This window comes from Monodon monoceros, unplaced genomic scaffold, assembly GCF_005190385.1.
Source record: "Monodon monoceros isolate NGI ecotype Baffin Bay Population unplaced genomic scaffold, NGI_Narwhal_1 Super_Scaffold_19, whole genome shotgun sequence".
Taxonomy (NCBI): Eukaryota; Metazoa; Chordata; class Mammalia; order Artiodactyla; family Monodontidae; genus Monodon; species Monodon monoceros.
In genome coordinates this window covers 80,911,675-80,926,815 of record NW_021703775.1, presented here as the reverse complement: position 1 = coordinate 80,926,815, position 15,141 = coordinate 80,911,675, and the positions used below count along the sequence as shown (strand labels likewise).

Genomic DNA, 15,141 nt, shown 5'->3' with positions numbered 1-15,141 from the left:
TGTGTGTGTGTGTGTGTGTGTGTGTGTGTGTGTGTGTGTGTGTGTGTGTGTGTGTGTGTGTGTGTGAGTGACAGGGCTTGGTGGGACTCAGGCATCTAGTTTGGGGTGTGTGTCTGCCCTACAAGGCAGTGTCATAGACGCACACCCAGGCACCACCTGTGCAGAGACTCGGCACCAGACTCCCGGCGCGTCTGGCCTGGGCCCGTATCAGCAGGTGAGTGGCTTCTGGGGACGTGTGCAAGGCTGTGTTGGGTGGCAGCCCTGCAGCTCCTTCCAGGTGGGTGGGAGCGGGACCCGAGCCCCTGGCCCTGGCTCTGAGCTGGCCCAGTCGGCTTTCACAGCAGGGCACCCACCCTACTCCTGTCCCCAGCTTGGGCTGAAACGGCCTCCATGAACTTCATGCACGCCCACACACCTGCCTTTCCCAAGACGCCATGCAAACGCCCCTTCCTCCAGAAAGCCGTCCCCACCCTCCCCAGATACTCCCCATGGCCCCCGTGCTCCCCTCGCCCACAGCGTTGCTTCCCTTGTACTGACCTCATAATTCACTTCCTTCTGGTCGCCTTCCCCCTTCCCCTACCCAGAGCCGGTACAGGCCAGGCTTAGAATTAGGGAGTTCCCTGGTGGCCTAGTGGTTAGGATTCCAGGCTTTCACCGCCACGACCCGGGTTCGATCCCTGGTCGGGGAACTGAGAATCCCGCAAGCCACGTGGCATGGCCAAAAACAAGAGGGGGAAAAACAAATTAGAGGCTCAGAATGAGTGAGTGAACAAACGAAGCGTGGGGTCCACCCCACAGCCTGGAACTGCACCCAGTGGGCCTCAGACACAGAGGCAAGGGTACAAGTCTCAGCCTGGCCACTGACAAGCCACGTGACCCTGGGCACATAAGGCAGGGGCCCAGAGAGCCAAGGGTGCTGACCTTGATCTCACAATCTAAAATTCAATTTTAGATTTCAATCTAAAATTGAAAATATTGAATTCTTAATATAATATATGCTTAGCTTTTGGCATGATACTGTTGTGATAGGATTTTTTTTAAGGCCTCATTTTTCTGATAGCTTTTATGTTGCTTTTAAACTTTCTCTAAGAGTTACATATATTCTTTATAGAAAATACAGAGTAACAAGAGAACAATTACCTATAAATTTAATACCCAGACATAAGCACTGTTCATTTTGGTGTATATTCTCAGTCTTTTTATTGTTTTCTATAAATATATTTGTACACTTAGGGATTACAAAAATAGAATTGTAGTACACTTGCTATTTCATATTCCTGCTTTTTTCACTTAATGAGGTATCATGTAGTGTTCCATCATATTGATGTCCCATAGTTTAATCAATTCTTTGCAATTAGATTGACAGTTTGCTTTTCCCTGTCACAAACAATGTGAATACGTTTTATATACATCTCTGTGTCCATCGGGATTACTTCTGTAGAATAAGGTACTACAAGTGGAATGACTAAGTGTGACATAAAGAGGGACAGGCTGCAGAGCCTTGGGGGAGGGCAAGGATGCCCGTGGGCCAGGATCTGCCCCTCTGCCCCTCCAGCTCAGAGCGAGGGCTGCAGATGGTTCCTGGCTCCTCCAGAAGGGGGCGCCAGATCCGGGGCTGGCACCAGGCGCCCAGGGTGGGGCGGCCCCGCTGTGGGAAGAGTATGGCCCCGTGCCAGGCGAAGATGGGGAGGGGTAACACCAGCAGCCTTGGGCGCCCGGGGACCGATGTGTGGGGATAAGCAGGACCTGGACTTAGGCCTCAAGGGCTGGTCAGCGGGTGGACTGTGAGGGCAGTGCCCCCTGCTTCCCACGCCACCCACGCTTCAGCGGGGGGCGGGGGCGGGTGAGCCTGGCCGCCGGGCCCGGGGGGGGGGGGGGGGGGGGCACGGGCACGAGCGGTGTGTCCAGGGGGCGCCTGAGGGGTGGCCGGCCAGGTCACCAAGTGTGGTGTGGGTACTTCAGGAGCCCAGGCTGGGGGCATCACCCACTCCGGACAGGCAGGGGGTGAGGGCTGGGCTGGGGGAGTCTTCGTCTGTGGGGCTCGGCAAGATTTTTGGGGGGAGCAGCCTGGTCCAGGACGAGATGTCTGGAGCCTCAAAGCCTAGCTGCCCAGGTGTGGCTGCCCTTGGATCTCCCCCTGAGCCAGGCCACGCTCCAGTCCCCACAGCCCTCCTGTCAGTCAGGCCTCTGCCATCGTTTGCTGAGGGACTGAAGGACCTGCCCACTTGGTCGCAGCTCCAGATGGGCCGAGGAGTCTCAAGCGCGAGGTGCTGCTGCCCCCTGGTGGCCGTAGCCGGGAGGGCCGTCCGGGCCTGGGAGCGCGGATCCCCCAGCCTGGTTTCGGAGCCTCTCCGGCCAGCTTCATGTAGGAGCTTTCTGCCTCTGTCCCATTTGACAGCCTAAAGCCCGGGGGAGCACCTGATTTCCCGTGGGCCACACAGCACACAGAAGCTGAGGCCGGGCTCCTGGTACCCGGGACTCGGAAGCCTGGTTGATAGGGTTGCCACATAAAATACAGCCTGACCAGCTGGCAGGTTGAGTAACCTGACAAGGATGGAGTCTGCACAGAGATGCAAGGTGACCATCATAGGGGTCACCGTGGGCCGTGGGGAGCACAGGGCTACAGAAGACAGGCTGAGTGAGGCCTGCGTGGGCCAGCGGGCCGCCTGCGAGGCAGCACGAAGGCTGGTCAGCCAGGAGGCTAGAGAGGGCTGCGGAAGGCGTGGACAGTGGCGCCCTGGGTGCGCACGGGTCCAGGTGCAGGCTCAGGCTCTGACCCCGTCCTCGGGGGGACTGCGCCCTGTCAGGGCAGACGGCCCCGCTCGGGAGGGGACGGGGCTGCGGGGCAGAGGTGTGTGTGTGGGGGGGGGCGGGGCGGGTGAGTACTCGCCCCGAAGACTCGGCCGCTTCTTCCGGCAGCCTCAGGAGCTGGGTGGGTGCGAGCCAGCCCTGCAGAGCGGCCCTGGCCAACGCCGCCCTGCCTCACGCCGCCCTGCCCCGGCCCAGCCCGCGGGCCCTGGTTCAGCCGCTCTGAGGACTTTTTCTCTGGGCCTCTCCTTCCTCACCCAGAAGGCATATTCATTTGCTTCCTTTAAGCTCAGCAATAGACACGTGTAAGAGTGCATATGAAGTCGGTCTCCACTCCCCTCCTCAGGCCTCCATCCTCCTGCTGCGTGTCCTGTCAGTCCTTTCAGAAGTTTCCACGCGTGTGCAGGTACACGCGTGCACACCAAGCCTGGCTTGCCTTTTACACAGGGGATAGCTCACTGCACGGTGCCCCTCTGGCCCTCTTTCTCCAGCTTGGAGAGCGTCCCCCACCAGCTCCTGCAGGGCTCTGCGTCTTGAAGCAGCCGTGTGTTCCAGGGATCTTCTCATCAGCAAGCACCCCCTTGACGAGCATACGGTTGTTTCTAATACGTGCTGTACAGACACTGTCACAATGAGCAGCCTTACGCCGACTTATCAGAAAACTCTTACAGGTAGACGTGTCGGGGCAAAGGTAACGTGGATTATTTCTGATATTGCCAAATTCCCTCCAGAGATTCTTCTCATTCTGTTTCCCATCTGCCTTGGGCGAGCCAGCCTGCTCACCCAGGAAGCCAGTGCACTCTTCTACGTTCATCAAACTGACAGGTGATAGATTCTCATAGTTTTAATATGCACTTGAGTTTTAAAGTTTGTTCAAGTTCAAAGTTTTTTCTTTTCTGTGAACCTAAGTGGCTTGCCCGCTTTCTATTGAATTCTTTTTTACGGATTTATTGGAGCTCTTTGAACAGGAAAGAAATTGGCCCCTTCCACGTGGCCTCTCCCGTTGCGGAGCACAGGCTCCGGACGCGCAGGCTCAGCGGCCATGGCTCACGGGCCCAGCCGCTCCGCGGCATGTGGGATCCTCCCGGACCGGGGCACGAACCCGCGTCCCCTGCATCGGCAGGCGGACTCTCAACCACTGTGCCACCAAGGAAGCCCCTGCCCCTTGCATTCTTGACTTCAAATGTTTTCTTCTAATACATTTGTGGCCTAACCTGTCACAATGAGAACTTTCATCTGGGATTTACTGTGGTGTAAGGAGCATCAGTGACATCTTACTTTGCCCAGGTGGTTACCCGCTGCCCCACACTCCGTCCCCAGTCCTGGGGCGGACCCGGCAATCTGCATTTTCAGACGCTCCCCAAGTGATTCAAATGCAGGGGCTTGGAAACCACTTCCTTTACCTTGAACCAGTAGCCCCTCCCATGGGGGCCTGCGTGGAGACTCCAACACCCTCAGGAGGAAGAGTCACCCACAGCCTTGGTGGAGGCCAGAGCTGTATTCACTTCAAATCAAGGTCTAGAAATGTCATTTCTATGAATGACCAGACAGTACCATCTGTAATGGACATACTAAGTGCACACTACAAGCTAGAACTTGAGGGTCCTGGAGGACAGTGTTGACCGACACACACCCAGCCGTCTGAGATCTCCATCCTTTTGCCAAACTCGCCCACACCCAGGTGTAGGGGCCACGGGAGGCCATTTGGCCCAGCCCAGGCCGTGTCACCATACAGGCTCTAGGGTTCACAAGTGGCTTCACCAAGCTGCCATGAGCCAGGTTCAGAGGCTGTTGTATGGGCGCCATGGGACTACCTGGGGCTACTTCTGTCCCCACCAGCACTGGCCAGTTGGCTGGACTGCACTTTTACCTAACAGGCTGCGAGAAGAGCAGTTCCCAAGCCCTCAGTACTGCATACTTTTTGAGCGGAAAACCTCTCCTCTTTTCAATCCAAGCTCAGTGCTGTCACTAGGGCATCTTGTTACTCCTCACTTCTGAAGGTAGAAAATCTAATTTCTCAAAATCTTAGGCATGGCATCTAGCTTGCATTTCTTGGCACTTAATCCATACAGAACACCAATTCCTTTATTTTGAACATTAGCAGCGGGCAGACTGAGGACCCAGAAAAGAATGTGCTCACAGAAAGTCGGACAGACAGTCCACTCGTGTTCTTTCCTCTATTCTGCCCAGACTCCAGTCAGACCTATTTTCTCTGTGGCTCCTAAGAAGTCCTATTCAGGGGTCTGGCTAATCAGCCGAGATGTGACGTCAGCGATCACAGCAATGTGCTGTCTCCAGGTGGAACTCGGGGCTTGGGGGAAGGTGGCTTTTTAGAATCACAAGTCACTCCCCCCCTCAACTCCTTGGTAAAGGTACTAACGGCATCAGCAGAAGCGCTTAATGTAGTCCCTGAGATGCAGGAAGCTGCAGCATTTCCATCTGTACCACATGCTGTCTCCCCGTGTCCCTCTAACGAAGCTGGTGAGACACTCAATGGCGTCTGCAGTGTCTGGTACAGACAAGTGGCAGTCACTAAGGTGACACCTGGCTTTTACATGGCCTTCCTTTCCTCCCTCCTCCCTGTGCTACAGCAGGAATTCACAATTCCCATTTTGGAAATTTAGTATGAGAGCCTGCCAACCTCTTCTGAGGACTGGGGGTACAGGTTGAGTAAGAGAATATAAAAGGCCAAGGTCGGAAGGTAAAGATCTATAACACGTGTAACAACTACCGAAAGCTGTGCTACATTCCTAACTAGTTGTAACTATGCAACTAGTGAAGTCAAGACGGGGAGGGCCTGTGTCTAGCCTCTGGAGGCAGGGTGCAGGGGGCCTGGGCACTGGCCCTGCTCGCCGCAGGCCGGCTAGTTAACAAGGGGCCCTGGGCACTCCAGGCTCACAGTCGCATCCAGGGTGGACTGAGCCGTTAACAGCAGAGACTGCCCACTGTCTCGCCCCTCCTTTTCCTTCCACCGCACATGGGGCTAGACCCACTCACTATTCTGAGAATCCAAAGCAAACTTCCTACAGGACTTGTGCACTTGAAATAAAAATGTCAGACAGGAAAAAGGCATTCCATGGGTCTTCAAAATATTAAAAACCTGTCAACTCCTTAGCCCTCTGGGGCAATTTTCTCAGCCTATGGGAGAAGCACCAATTTCCCACCTGTAAACCACACGCAAGGTGAGCCATCTGGAATGGACACGCTGTAGACGGATTTCCCAGTGCCTATACTTTACTTCAGACAGGTCACAGCACTGAGCCTCTGGCCCATTCTGCCAATGCACAAGCTACAAACGCTTGCTCAGCACCTGAGGGGCACGCTTTAGTAGCATGTTTGAAAAGTGAATAAAAATCCATATAAAACAAATATTCAAATAGTTTCCATAGGAACACAGATAAGTGTGACCCCATCGCCTAGTCTTCCACGTTGCTGCATCTGTGCCAACCCTATTCACATAGACATCTCAAAACTAGCAGTAATTAAGTTAAGTGGTCCCCCCCAAACCCTTAAATCAAGCTAAACTCGCAGTTAACAGCTACAAGAATGGTATCTACACATTAATACGAGCTGAAGCGCAGGCTGCTGGATGCCGTTTCATTCCACTCTCCCAAGCACAGGACACAGGCAGAGTGCCAACGTCCTGCTCCTCTACTCCGGGTGGGAAGTCGTGGTTCTGGATTTGCTGCATCAGTTGCCTGAAAGAGACAGAAGTGGCATGCTCAGAACCCTGAGTCACCCCTCACTGAGCAATTCCACACCGAGAAACTGAGAATAACTTATTCATGAGCCTATTTATGTCCTTGGTTACTATGTCATCGGGAAGCAATTCAACGTAGCTCTACAGCAAGCATTTCTTCAGAACCATCTTTACGGTAACAAGGAAAGCACAAGTCACAGACACTAATTAAAATATTCTAGCTGCATAGAAATATCCTGATCAATCTTTTCTAAAATGATTATGCCTTAAAAATCTGAAAATACAGATCACAATTATTGAAGGGATTTTTCCTTCCATTGTATTTTCCAAAATTTCTAAAGCATACATTAATATGGAGAGAAAAACAATTTAAAAAAATGTTACTGGGGCTTCCCTGGTGGCTCAGTGGTTGAGAGTCCACATGCCGATGCAGGGGACACGGGTTCGTGCCCCGGTCCGGGAAGATACTGCGTGCTGCGGAGCGGCTGAGCCCGTGAGCCATGGCTGCTGAGCCTGTGCGTCCGGAGCCTGTGCTCCGCAACGGGAGAGGCCACAACAGTGAGAGGCCCGTGTACCGCAAAAAAAAAAAAAAAAAAAAAGTTACTATTTAACCCTAAGTAAAACAATTTCTTATTCGACAAGAGCAAGCATAATAAATCCTGGAAGGTTTTATTTTCTTACAGGAGACATAAACACACACACTGTTGTCACTAACCATGTGGGCCCTGACATCACATAGTAGATGGTTGGTCTCTGGAATCCATTGAAAGTAGAAGCAGCAGCGACAGTGTAAGCACCCATGTTTTCAAAGAGCATCCAATCGCCCACATGCATCTCGGGCAAGTTGCAGCGCTCGACAATGCGATCCAGGCCATCGCAGGTCGGTCCCCAGATGCTGGATGAATAGTACTTCTCATCTGGTTTGGGTCTCTACGTTTGAGAGGGGGAAAAGCACACCTGCTTACACTTGTCCTGACCAATCACCTTAACCGCCGTCTACAGCGTGTTCACAAGGTACCTTCTGCAGAAGAGGCTTCACGTGTGCGTGATCGTAGAGGATGCAGTTGAAAGAGCCATACACTCCATCATTCACGTAATACATAAACGTCTGTTCACTTGACTCATCTTCATCTAGAAAAGCAGAATCAGTCTCAATTACCACTTTATGTACCAACTTTGTTATACACGCGATGAATCATCCTTTGTACGTACCATCAGAGCCTGTCTGTTCCTTTAACACGCGTTTTTTGGCAATGATATTAACTGCTAGCGTGAAAGCTGATGCAACATAGTATCTGCCTGGCTCAGCTATGATTCTAACTCCAGAGTCTGATGGAAAATACTTGTCCAACGCCGGGTTGATTACACTGGTAATCTACCAGAGTGAGATAGAAAAGAGCAGTTAGTCATCAAGGGGAACTCACACGGACCAGCACCTTGGGACATGACACATCAAAAACACTGAGAGCAGTCATCAGCAGAGAGGTTTACCCTCAAACAACAGCAAAAGATAAACATCTCCCTGAAAACCAGCCTGTACATCCCTGTGGTTTCATTTTGATTCCCCTCCAGACACCCTTTCTACCCTCTTTAAGATGTTATGGATATGATTTTATTAAACAATGATACAAATTTACTACCACTTACAAAGTGCCTAAATGTTTTTATCTAGCAAATATGCGCCAACAGAACAAAACTTTCTATTCTGCCTATGCACATAATTTTAACAAAAAAGAATACGGATTTATTTTATAAATGAGTAGCATATAATGGCCTAACTTCTTCTAGTTCCGTGACCAGGGATTGAACCCGGGCCCCCTGCATTGGGAGCTCGGAGTCTTAGCCACTGCGCCACCAGGGAAGTCCCCTTAAGTACCATTTTAAATAGCACAGAAGTCATTCAAATTACCACACCAAGACATTTATTTTCACGTTTGTATAGTCCCTTTACTATCTGTTAAAACTAGTTAAGTTTTGAAATATTCCAAAAAAGAACTTGCTAAGAGCTACAGATTATAGTTTTGTTATAAATTACCTCTTCGAATTTAAGCTTTACATCCTCAGATCCGGGAAAGCCACCACCAATATCAAGCAGATACATGTTGAAACCAACCTCAGCCTAGAGTCAAGAAAGTTAATTCAATCAAATTAAGTCAACCAAGCAGCCAGATTCATAACAAGGCATGACAAATGCACGCAGCAGATGGGGTTAAATGTCTGTAATATGAGATGACCTCTACAAAAGGTCAGTTCTGGAATTGGGACTAGTTATTACTGTCATCCTTGCCCCCCCTCCTCCCACTTGGGGTTCACATATACTCACTCCCATGTCAAAGACACAGCGGGCATCAGAGATGGCCTGCACGAAGGTCTCCGGATCAGTACAACCACTTCCCACATGGAAGCTGGGGCAAAAAAAGTAGAATATGCTATTTCTTACTATTTCTGGAAATAACTATTCACAGTGGGAGAAAACCTATAAAAACTTGCATTGTCTAATCTTAATCTCTACCTCTGCCATCACCAAGATCTCACCTGACACCAATGACATCGATATCCAGCTCTTTCGCCCGTTCCAAAAGAAGCCTGCTGGTTTTGAGTGTGGCACCAAATTTGACACTGAGGCGACAGACTGCTTTGGAATCATCAGTGGCAATCCGCAAAACCAACCTAGAGGCAAGAAAAGTGTATCAAGTTTCCCATAACAGAAGATCACCTACAGCCATGGTTAAGACAGAGACTCCTGGGCTCTGATACCCTGTGGTTTAAGTCTAATTTGGTTTTATTAATCAAGAGGCTTTAAGCTTTTTTCTACTTTGTCTCTGACCCAGTACACAGATAATTTACTAAAGTACGGAAATCTAACAACTGGAAATTTGAGTTTGTCTGCCATTATTATACAGATGCCACATCTGACCCTGCCCTCAAATGGAGGAGTAACTTACTTGGCCTTTGGATGCGCCCTGGCAACTTTCATCAACTCAACTTCACTATCAAAAGTCATCATCTGGACTCCATTATTGGCAGCGTATTTAATCTGAGACACTTGTTTACAAGGATTTGCATAGATAATCCTCTCTGGAGGCACCCCGAGACTCTGCACCAACTGGATTTCAGTCTGAAAAAGAAGAGGTGTTACAATACATGTAGCTAATACATGGAAGAAACAGAAAAACATGGGAAACTGTCACCACCCCCACTCAATTCATTAGCATCTCCTGCCCAAGCAACGCAATTTTGGTCTGCCCTGTTAGGAACACCGAGGCCATTACAATCATGTGAGTTCTGCGGCTTTTGCTCACCTTGCTGGCACAGTCAAATCCTGTCCCTATGGCAGCTAGGGTCTTCACTATGGTTCTGCTATCATTGCATTTGACTGCATAAAAGGGGGTGACCCGAGGAAGAGCTTTAAACCATCTCAGATGTTTCTTTAGGATGTCTCCCAGGTCCGCAACATAGAAGGCATCCTTATCGTCCTGCAGTGACAGTGGTTACAGGAAACCCATCAGCGGCCTAACAATGTGTCCAACACGCAGGCTTCCCTTCCCTTGCCCGTCATTCTCATGAATCCTACTCTATTTAGTCAATTCCTGGCATGAATATCATTGTTATTGCACCATCCATAGCCAATTAAATTCTGAATTCCCTAATAAGACATTTCCATTTCCGCAAGACCCCAGTGAAGCTTCCCATCCAACCCAACATTCTCAAAGCTGCACTTCCAGCAAGGACTTAGCATACACTTACAGAAGAAGAAACTTCATTAATTTTTTGGTCCAGAATGTCCTTGGCAGTAAAGCCTTCATCCAGGAAATGGCAGTCAAACTCTTCATTACTGAAGTTGTTCATGGTTCCTTGATATCTTTCTGAAACAACAAACTGCAGACAGGGCAGACGATTTACTCAGAAGTCTTAGCAATACTTAGTAACTCCTAATAAGATAAGCCTGCAACAACCATGAATACTTACAAGGGAAACTAAGAGATGAAATTTAAAGAAATTATGCCAGCTTTTCACAAAGGCAATTCTCTAGGAATTCCAAGTCCCACCGAAAGGTGTGCGTGCCCCTGCTGCAGCAGTGAAAATGTCCCGACAAACGCACCATCTGCTGTCCACCTTCGGAACACATTAAATTGGAAGATCAGTTACTGGCAGCGCGCACAGGAAGCAGGGCCACTCAAGCACCCTCCACAGACACCTCACTCACTGGGTTTGGGAATCCCATTATTCCTAGCTTTAGGTCACGTGACTCCATAAACCTCAACGGAATGAGGACACCACAGATTCAACGCTACATTTTTTCACACTGAACTTCCATATATAGTACTGTCCACCTCAAAAAAAGCATTTCAAATATCCCTGCTAAAAACTGCTGAATGCAGGTTTCAGAAGCTTTCCTGCACTTAGTTCACTGATAGGGAAAAAGTTTCATGACAGTTAGCTTACTTTATTTCGGATCTGTTTCTCTTTAGAAGCTTAAAATAGCATGACAGCAATTTTTCAAAGTTGCTGTATAAACATCTTGCTATTTCCTAAGTCTTATACAGAACAACTTTTAGTGACTAACAGGCATCATTGCTCTCAACTTACTGAGTGCTCTTAAGTTTCCTGAGAATTTTATGCGCTAATTTTCATGCTAGGCATGTGTTTTTTAAAACTGCAATCTTCGGGGCTTCCCTGGTGGCGCAGTGGTTGAGAGTCCGCCTGCCGATGCAGGGGACACGGGTTCGTGCCCCGGTCCGGGAAGATCCCACATGCCGCGGAGCGGCTGGGCCCGTGAGCCATGGCCGCTGAGCCTGCGCGTCCGGAGCCTGTGCTCCGCAATGGGAGAGGCCACAACAGTGAGAGGCTCGCATACCACAAAAATAAAAACAAAAAAACTGCAATCTTCAAATCAACATAATGTATTACAGTTGCTGTAGCTGATCAGAAATCAGTATTCTTAAACCAGTGCCTACTAAATTAGCAACTCTGGGAACCTCAACTGTCCTTACAGGCACTCTAATACTTGCTTAGCTATGAATGATCATCACCTGGGAATAAGTTTTGACTAACTATGAATAACAAAAATAAGCCAACAATAACTTATGAATAAGCAAAAATAAAGCTCATTTAACAATCAGAGCCACTGTCCTTGGCCTTCATGAAATACGACACTGGTCAATGACAGTTGTCTTAAAATTACTGATTTTAACCTATTTAATTTCTGCCAGGGAGGGCTTCTTTTCCACTGTGCAACCCGCTTCAGTGCCTGCAGCCTACGGGCAGAGGCCAGGCAATGGTTCTGGGCCAGGTTGCTCTGGCATGGGACACTATGAGAGGCCCAGGGGGACGGGCCTGCCATAAATCCAAACCCATGCACGGTAGAACTTGCAAGGCTTGATCTAATGTGACTTACTGGCATTGTCAACCACCTATGTTGCCTAAATCGCGCGTAGGGGAAGGGAAGAGACTAACTGCCGGCAAACCCATTCTGTCTACATAACAACATTTAAATACGCTCACCGGTGACAGATTGGGCTATTGAGAGTCTTGTTAAACATTTTTAAGGCAATGTTCAGGCTTAAGCTTAGGACGTTTTCGTTTCTCTGAAATACACCCCTACTAAGTATTTTGCTTTCTTGTATCTTTCAAAGCTTTATCTCAATAACTTTTTTTTTTTTTTCTTCGCGGCACGCGGGCCTCTCACTGTTGTGGCCTCTCCCGTTGCGGAGCACAGGCTCCGGACGCGCAGGCTCAGCGGCCATGGCTCACGGGCCCAGCCGCTCCGCGGCATGTGGGATCTTCCGGACCGGGGCACGAACCCGTGTCCCCTGCATCGGCAGGCGGATTCTCAACCACTGCGCCACCAGGGAAGCCCTATCTCGATAACTTGATATAGAGACATTTCACGCAAGAACACCTTTTGGTGTCCTTTCGGTATAGCTAAGTTACTTAAAATGACTCGGACTAGCGCAAGATAGCGGCACTCTGCTATGAAATGCTTTACTGCAAACTGGGTAACGTTAGAAAAGACAGGTACTAATTCAAACAGCAACTGAAAAATTTACAAGTAAACTAAATTACGCCCTATTTTAGGTTTGAATGAAGTCAACACATTCTTTGTTTTCCCTAGACATTTCTAAGAGGTTCTACTCCCCACTTTCCCCCACTGTTTTGCATTTTCAAACACAGGTGGCCTTTTTGGGAAGATCTTGGGACTGGCTCCTATGCCTAAGCCTGAACTGGGATCTTAATAATATAGGTTTTTCTTGACTCACCAAGTCATTCAAAGATCCCGTAAACAACTCTAAGCCATGGCCGGCTGACTATTATCAGTTGTTACTACAAGGTTATCTCATCTCAGCTCTAGCGACCCGAGTGGGTTTCTATATTGGGTCATTCGCTCTGTACACATAGCACAAATAAAAGCTAAAATGAAAAAAAAAAAAGTAAATTCCAGGGCAATACGGCGGAATGGCACGTCTCTTCCTTCTAGAAGTGAGCGCGAGCGATGGGAGCCCGGAGACCTGCGCCGGCTCGCCTCCTACCTCTCCTGCACCTGCTACCGGACTGCCACATGGGTTTAAAAAAAACCACAGCAGTTGAAGTAACGACCGACCCTTTTCAACAGCTTCCGGCTCAGAAACCCTCACTGACGTGGTTCGGAGGAGGTGAACCCCGGGCCGTTCCAGCCCAGGCTGCCCTGAGCCGGGAGGGCGGCCGCCGTGCGCGCCGGGGGCCGGCTTCACCGGGGACCGGCTTCACCGGGGAAGCCAGGGCCGGGGGCGCAGCAGCTCACCGAGGTCAGGGGCCGGCGGCCGGCTCTGCGACCACGTGTCCTCGCAGCTCCACGGCGCGGGAGCTGCTCCGGCCTCAGGCCGGGCCCGGGCGCAGGGACACGTGGCCGTCACCCCCGCTCCCCCGGCCTTCCAACCGCCCGGACGCGCCCCTCTCACCTTAGAGCGCACGGGCGCCGCGGGCAGACCCCATGGAGACCAGACGCCGCCGCCGAGCGCGCAGGGCCGCCGGCCGCCCCGCCGCTGTCCCCGCCGCCCCCGTCAGCCGCCCGCCCGGCCGCCCGCCACCTCACTCCCTCCCGCGGAGAACCGCCGGCCCGAGGTGGTGCCGGAGCGCTGGCAGAGGGACAGCGGCGGCGGCGGAGGCTGAGGAAGACTGAGGGGACTGACAAAGCGCGACTCGCCGCAGCTCCGCTACTTATAGCGCCGTGCGTGTCGTCATGGAAACGCACCAGCTCAAACCAGCCGCGATCGGTTCCGTCCGGGCGTCCTCCCAGGGAGGGGGCGGGGCGCGGCGGCGGCCAACCCGGAGCCGGGCGGAGGGGCGGGGGGCGCGGGCGGTTCGACGTCAGCGCATCCGAGCGGCTCCCGCCCCTCCCGGGCCAGCTGCAGGCCCGCGCAGGCGCACACGCCGCGGGCCCTGGGCTCCAATAGCGCACCCTCAGGCGCCTGCGCCTGGCGCTCCGCCTGGGGCGAAGAGCCGCAGCCGAAGAATTGCGAAACCAGCCTCCGACCGCCGCTAAATTTCAGCTCCTGCGCCAAGCAGCACTGTTCTTCCACCTGGCACTAAATGCCTCGTGCCCTCGGGCGGAGAAAGGAAATCGCGGGCGCGAGCGGGCCACGTGGACCCCACCTGGCACACTCTGGCTCCTTCTGCCCGGCGTCTCCATTCCTATGGGAGGGACCTGGAAGCGATTCTGGCGCAGTCCCACCCCACGAAGAAGGGGGCAGAGACGCAGAAGGGAGAAATGTCACCCGGCAAGCTAGCGGCACAGCTGGGGGCAGCTCCCGAGCCACTGCGCCTGTAAACCGTGTCTAACATATCCAGGTGTCTTCCAACTAGGTGGCAGACAGCAGTGGACAAGCGAAGATACACGTTACGCTTACTAAGCCAAAGACTCGTCTCAGGGCATTAGGGGAAGAGGTAGGAAGTAACAGGTCTGCAAGCCACCGAGCGATCCACTGCCCTTAGTTGTATTGGGTGGCACTCATCAAAGACTTCTTAAAGGGCAGCAGCGATTGGCACGCTTTGGGAGAGTTGAGTCCCAACACCACCAGTGTCTACTCAAGAAATACATATGGCAAAAACTGTCATCAATTGGGAGTCCCCAGGAGCGCAGCCAAGGCTCTGATGGAGAACTGGCCTTTCCAGGGTGCAGGCCGCCCCCGCCCCCCACTGCCGGCCCCAGGGAGGGATTGGGGGCACTTTTTGCCCCTTGCATTTTTACCGTTCCTTCCCTTGTAGACAAAATCCAACAGGTGATTATGTCCCAACCTAGGGTGTGACCGACCTGAGGGCTGCGGGTGGGAGTAAAAAAGTTTGAAACTAGCCCCAGGCAGGGACCCTGGAAGAGCTCAAGACTGTAGCCCACCTTGGCCCCAACTTGCTGTGTGATCTTGGGTAAGGTACCTCCCTTCTCTGGGCCTCAGAAGGCTGGACTAGAAGACCCAAGGATCTTTACAGCTACAAAAACCTTCTTTATGAGGAGTGAGTACTTGTTTGATGAATGCAGGAATGAATGAGTATCTAACTCTCCCTGGACCATGCATGGCTTCCACAGAATCAAGAAAAGGGAAGACAGCAGTAAACAGTAACGAGTCTTCATATGTGAAGGGATATGACAGGCAGAGCTC

General features: G+C 51.4%; 1 protein-coding gene and 1 non-coding gene across 2 annotated transcripts; both read right to left on the bottom strand.

Annotated features, from left to right (window-relative positions):
* Positions 1-6,037: 6,037 nt before the first annotated feature.
* On the bottom strand, positions 6,038-13,663 carry ODC1 (ornithine decarboxylase 1). The gene is made up of 12 exons (XM_029232553.1): positions 13,447-13,663; positions 10,478-10,624; positions 10,256-10,387; positions 9,811-9,984; positions 9,454-9,626; positions 9,044-9,178; positions 8,832-8,913; positions 8,544-8,627; positions 7,721-7,883; positions 7,527-7,639; positions 7,224-7,438; positions 6,038-6,506 (listed from the first exon to the last, which is right to left on the bottom strand). Exons 3-12 carry the CDS (start codon positions 10,355-10,357, stop codon positions 6,362-6,364), a joined length of 1,386 nt encoding a protein of 461 aa, XP_029088386.1. The 5' UTR covers positions 10,358-10,387; positions 10,478-10,624; positions 13,447-13,663; the 3' UTR covers positions 6,038-6,361.
* LOC114901148 lies at positions 11,737-11,868 on the bottom strand. Its single transcript, XR_003795031.1, has one exon. It is a non-coding gene; the product is annotated as a small nucleolar RNA SNORA42/SNORA80 family (small nucleolar RNA).
* Positions 13,664-15,141: the final 1,478 nt, after the last annotated feature.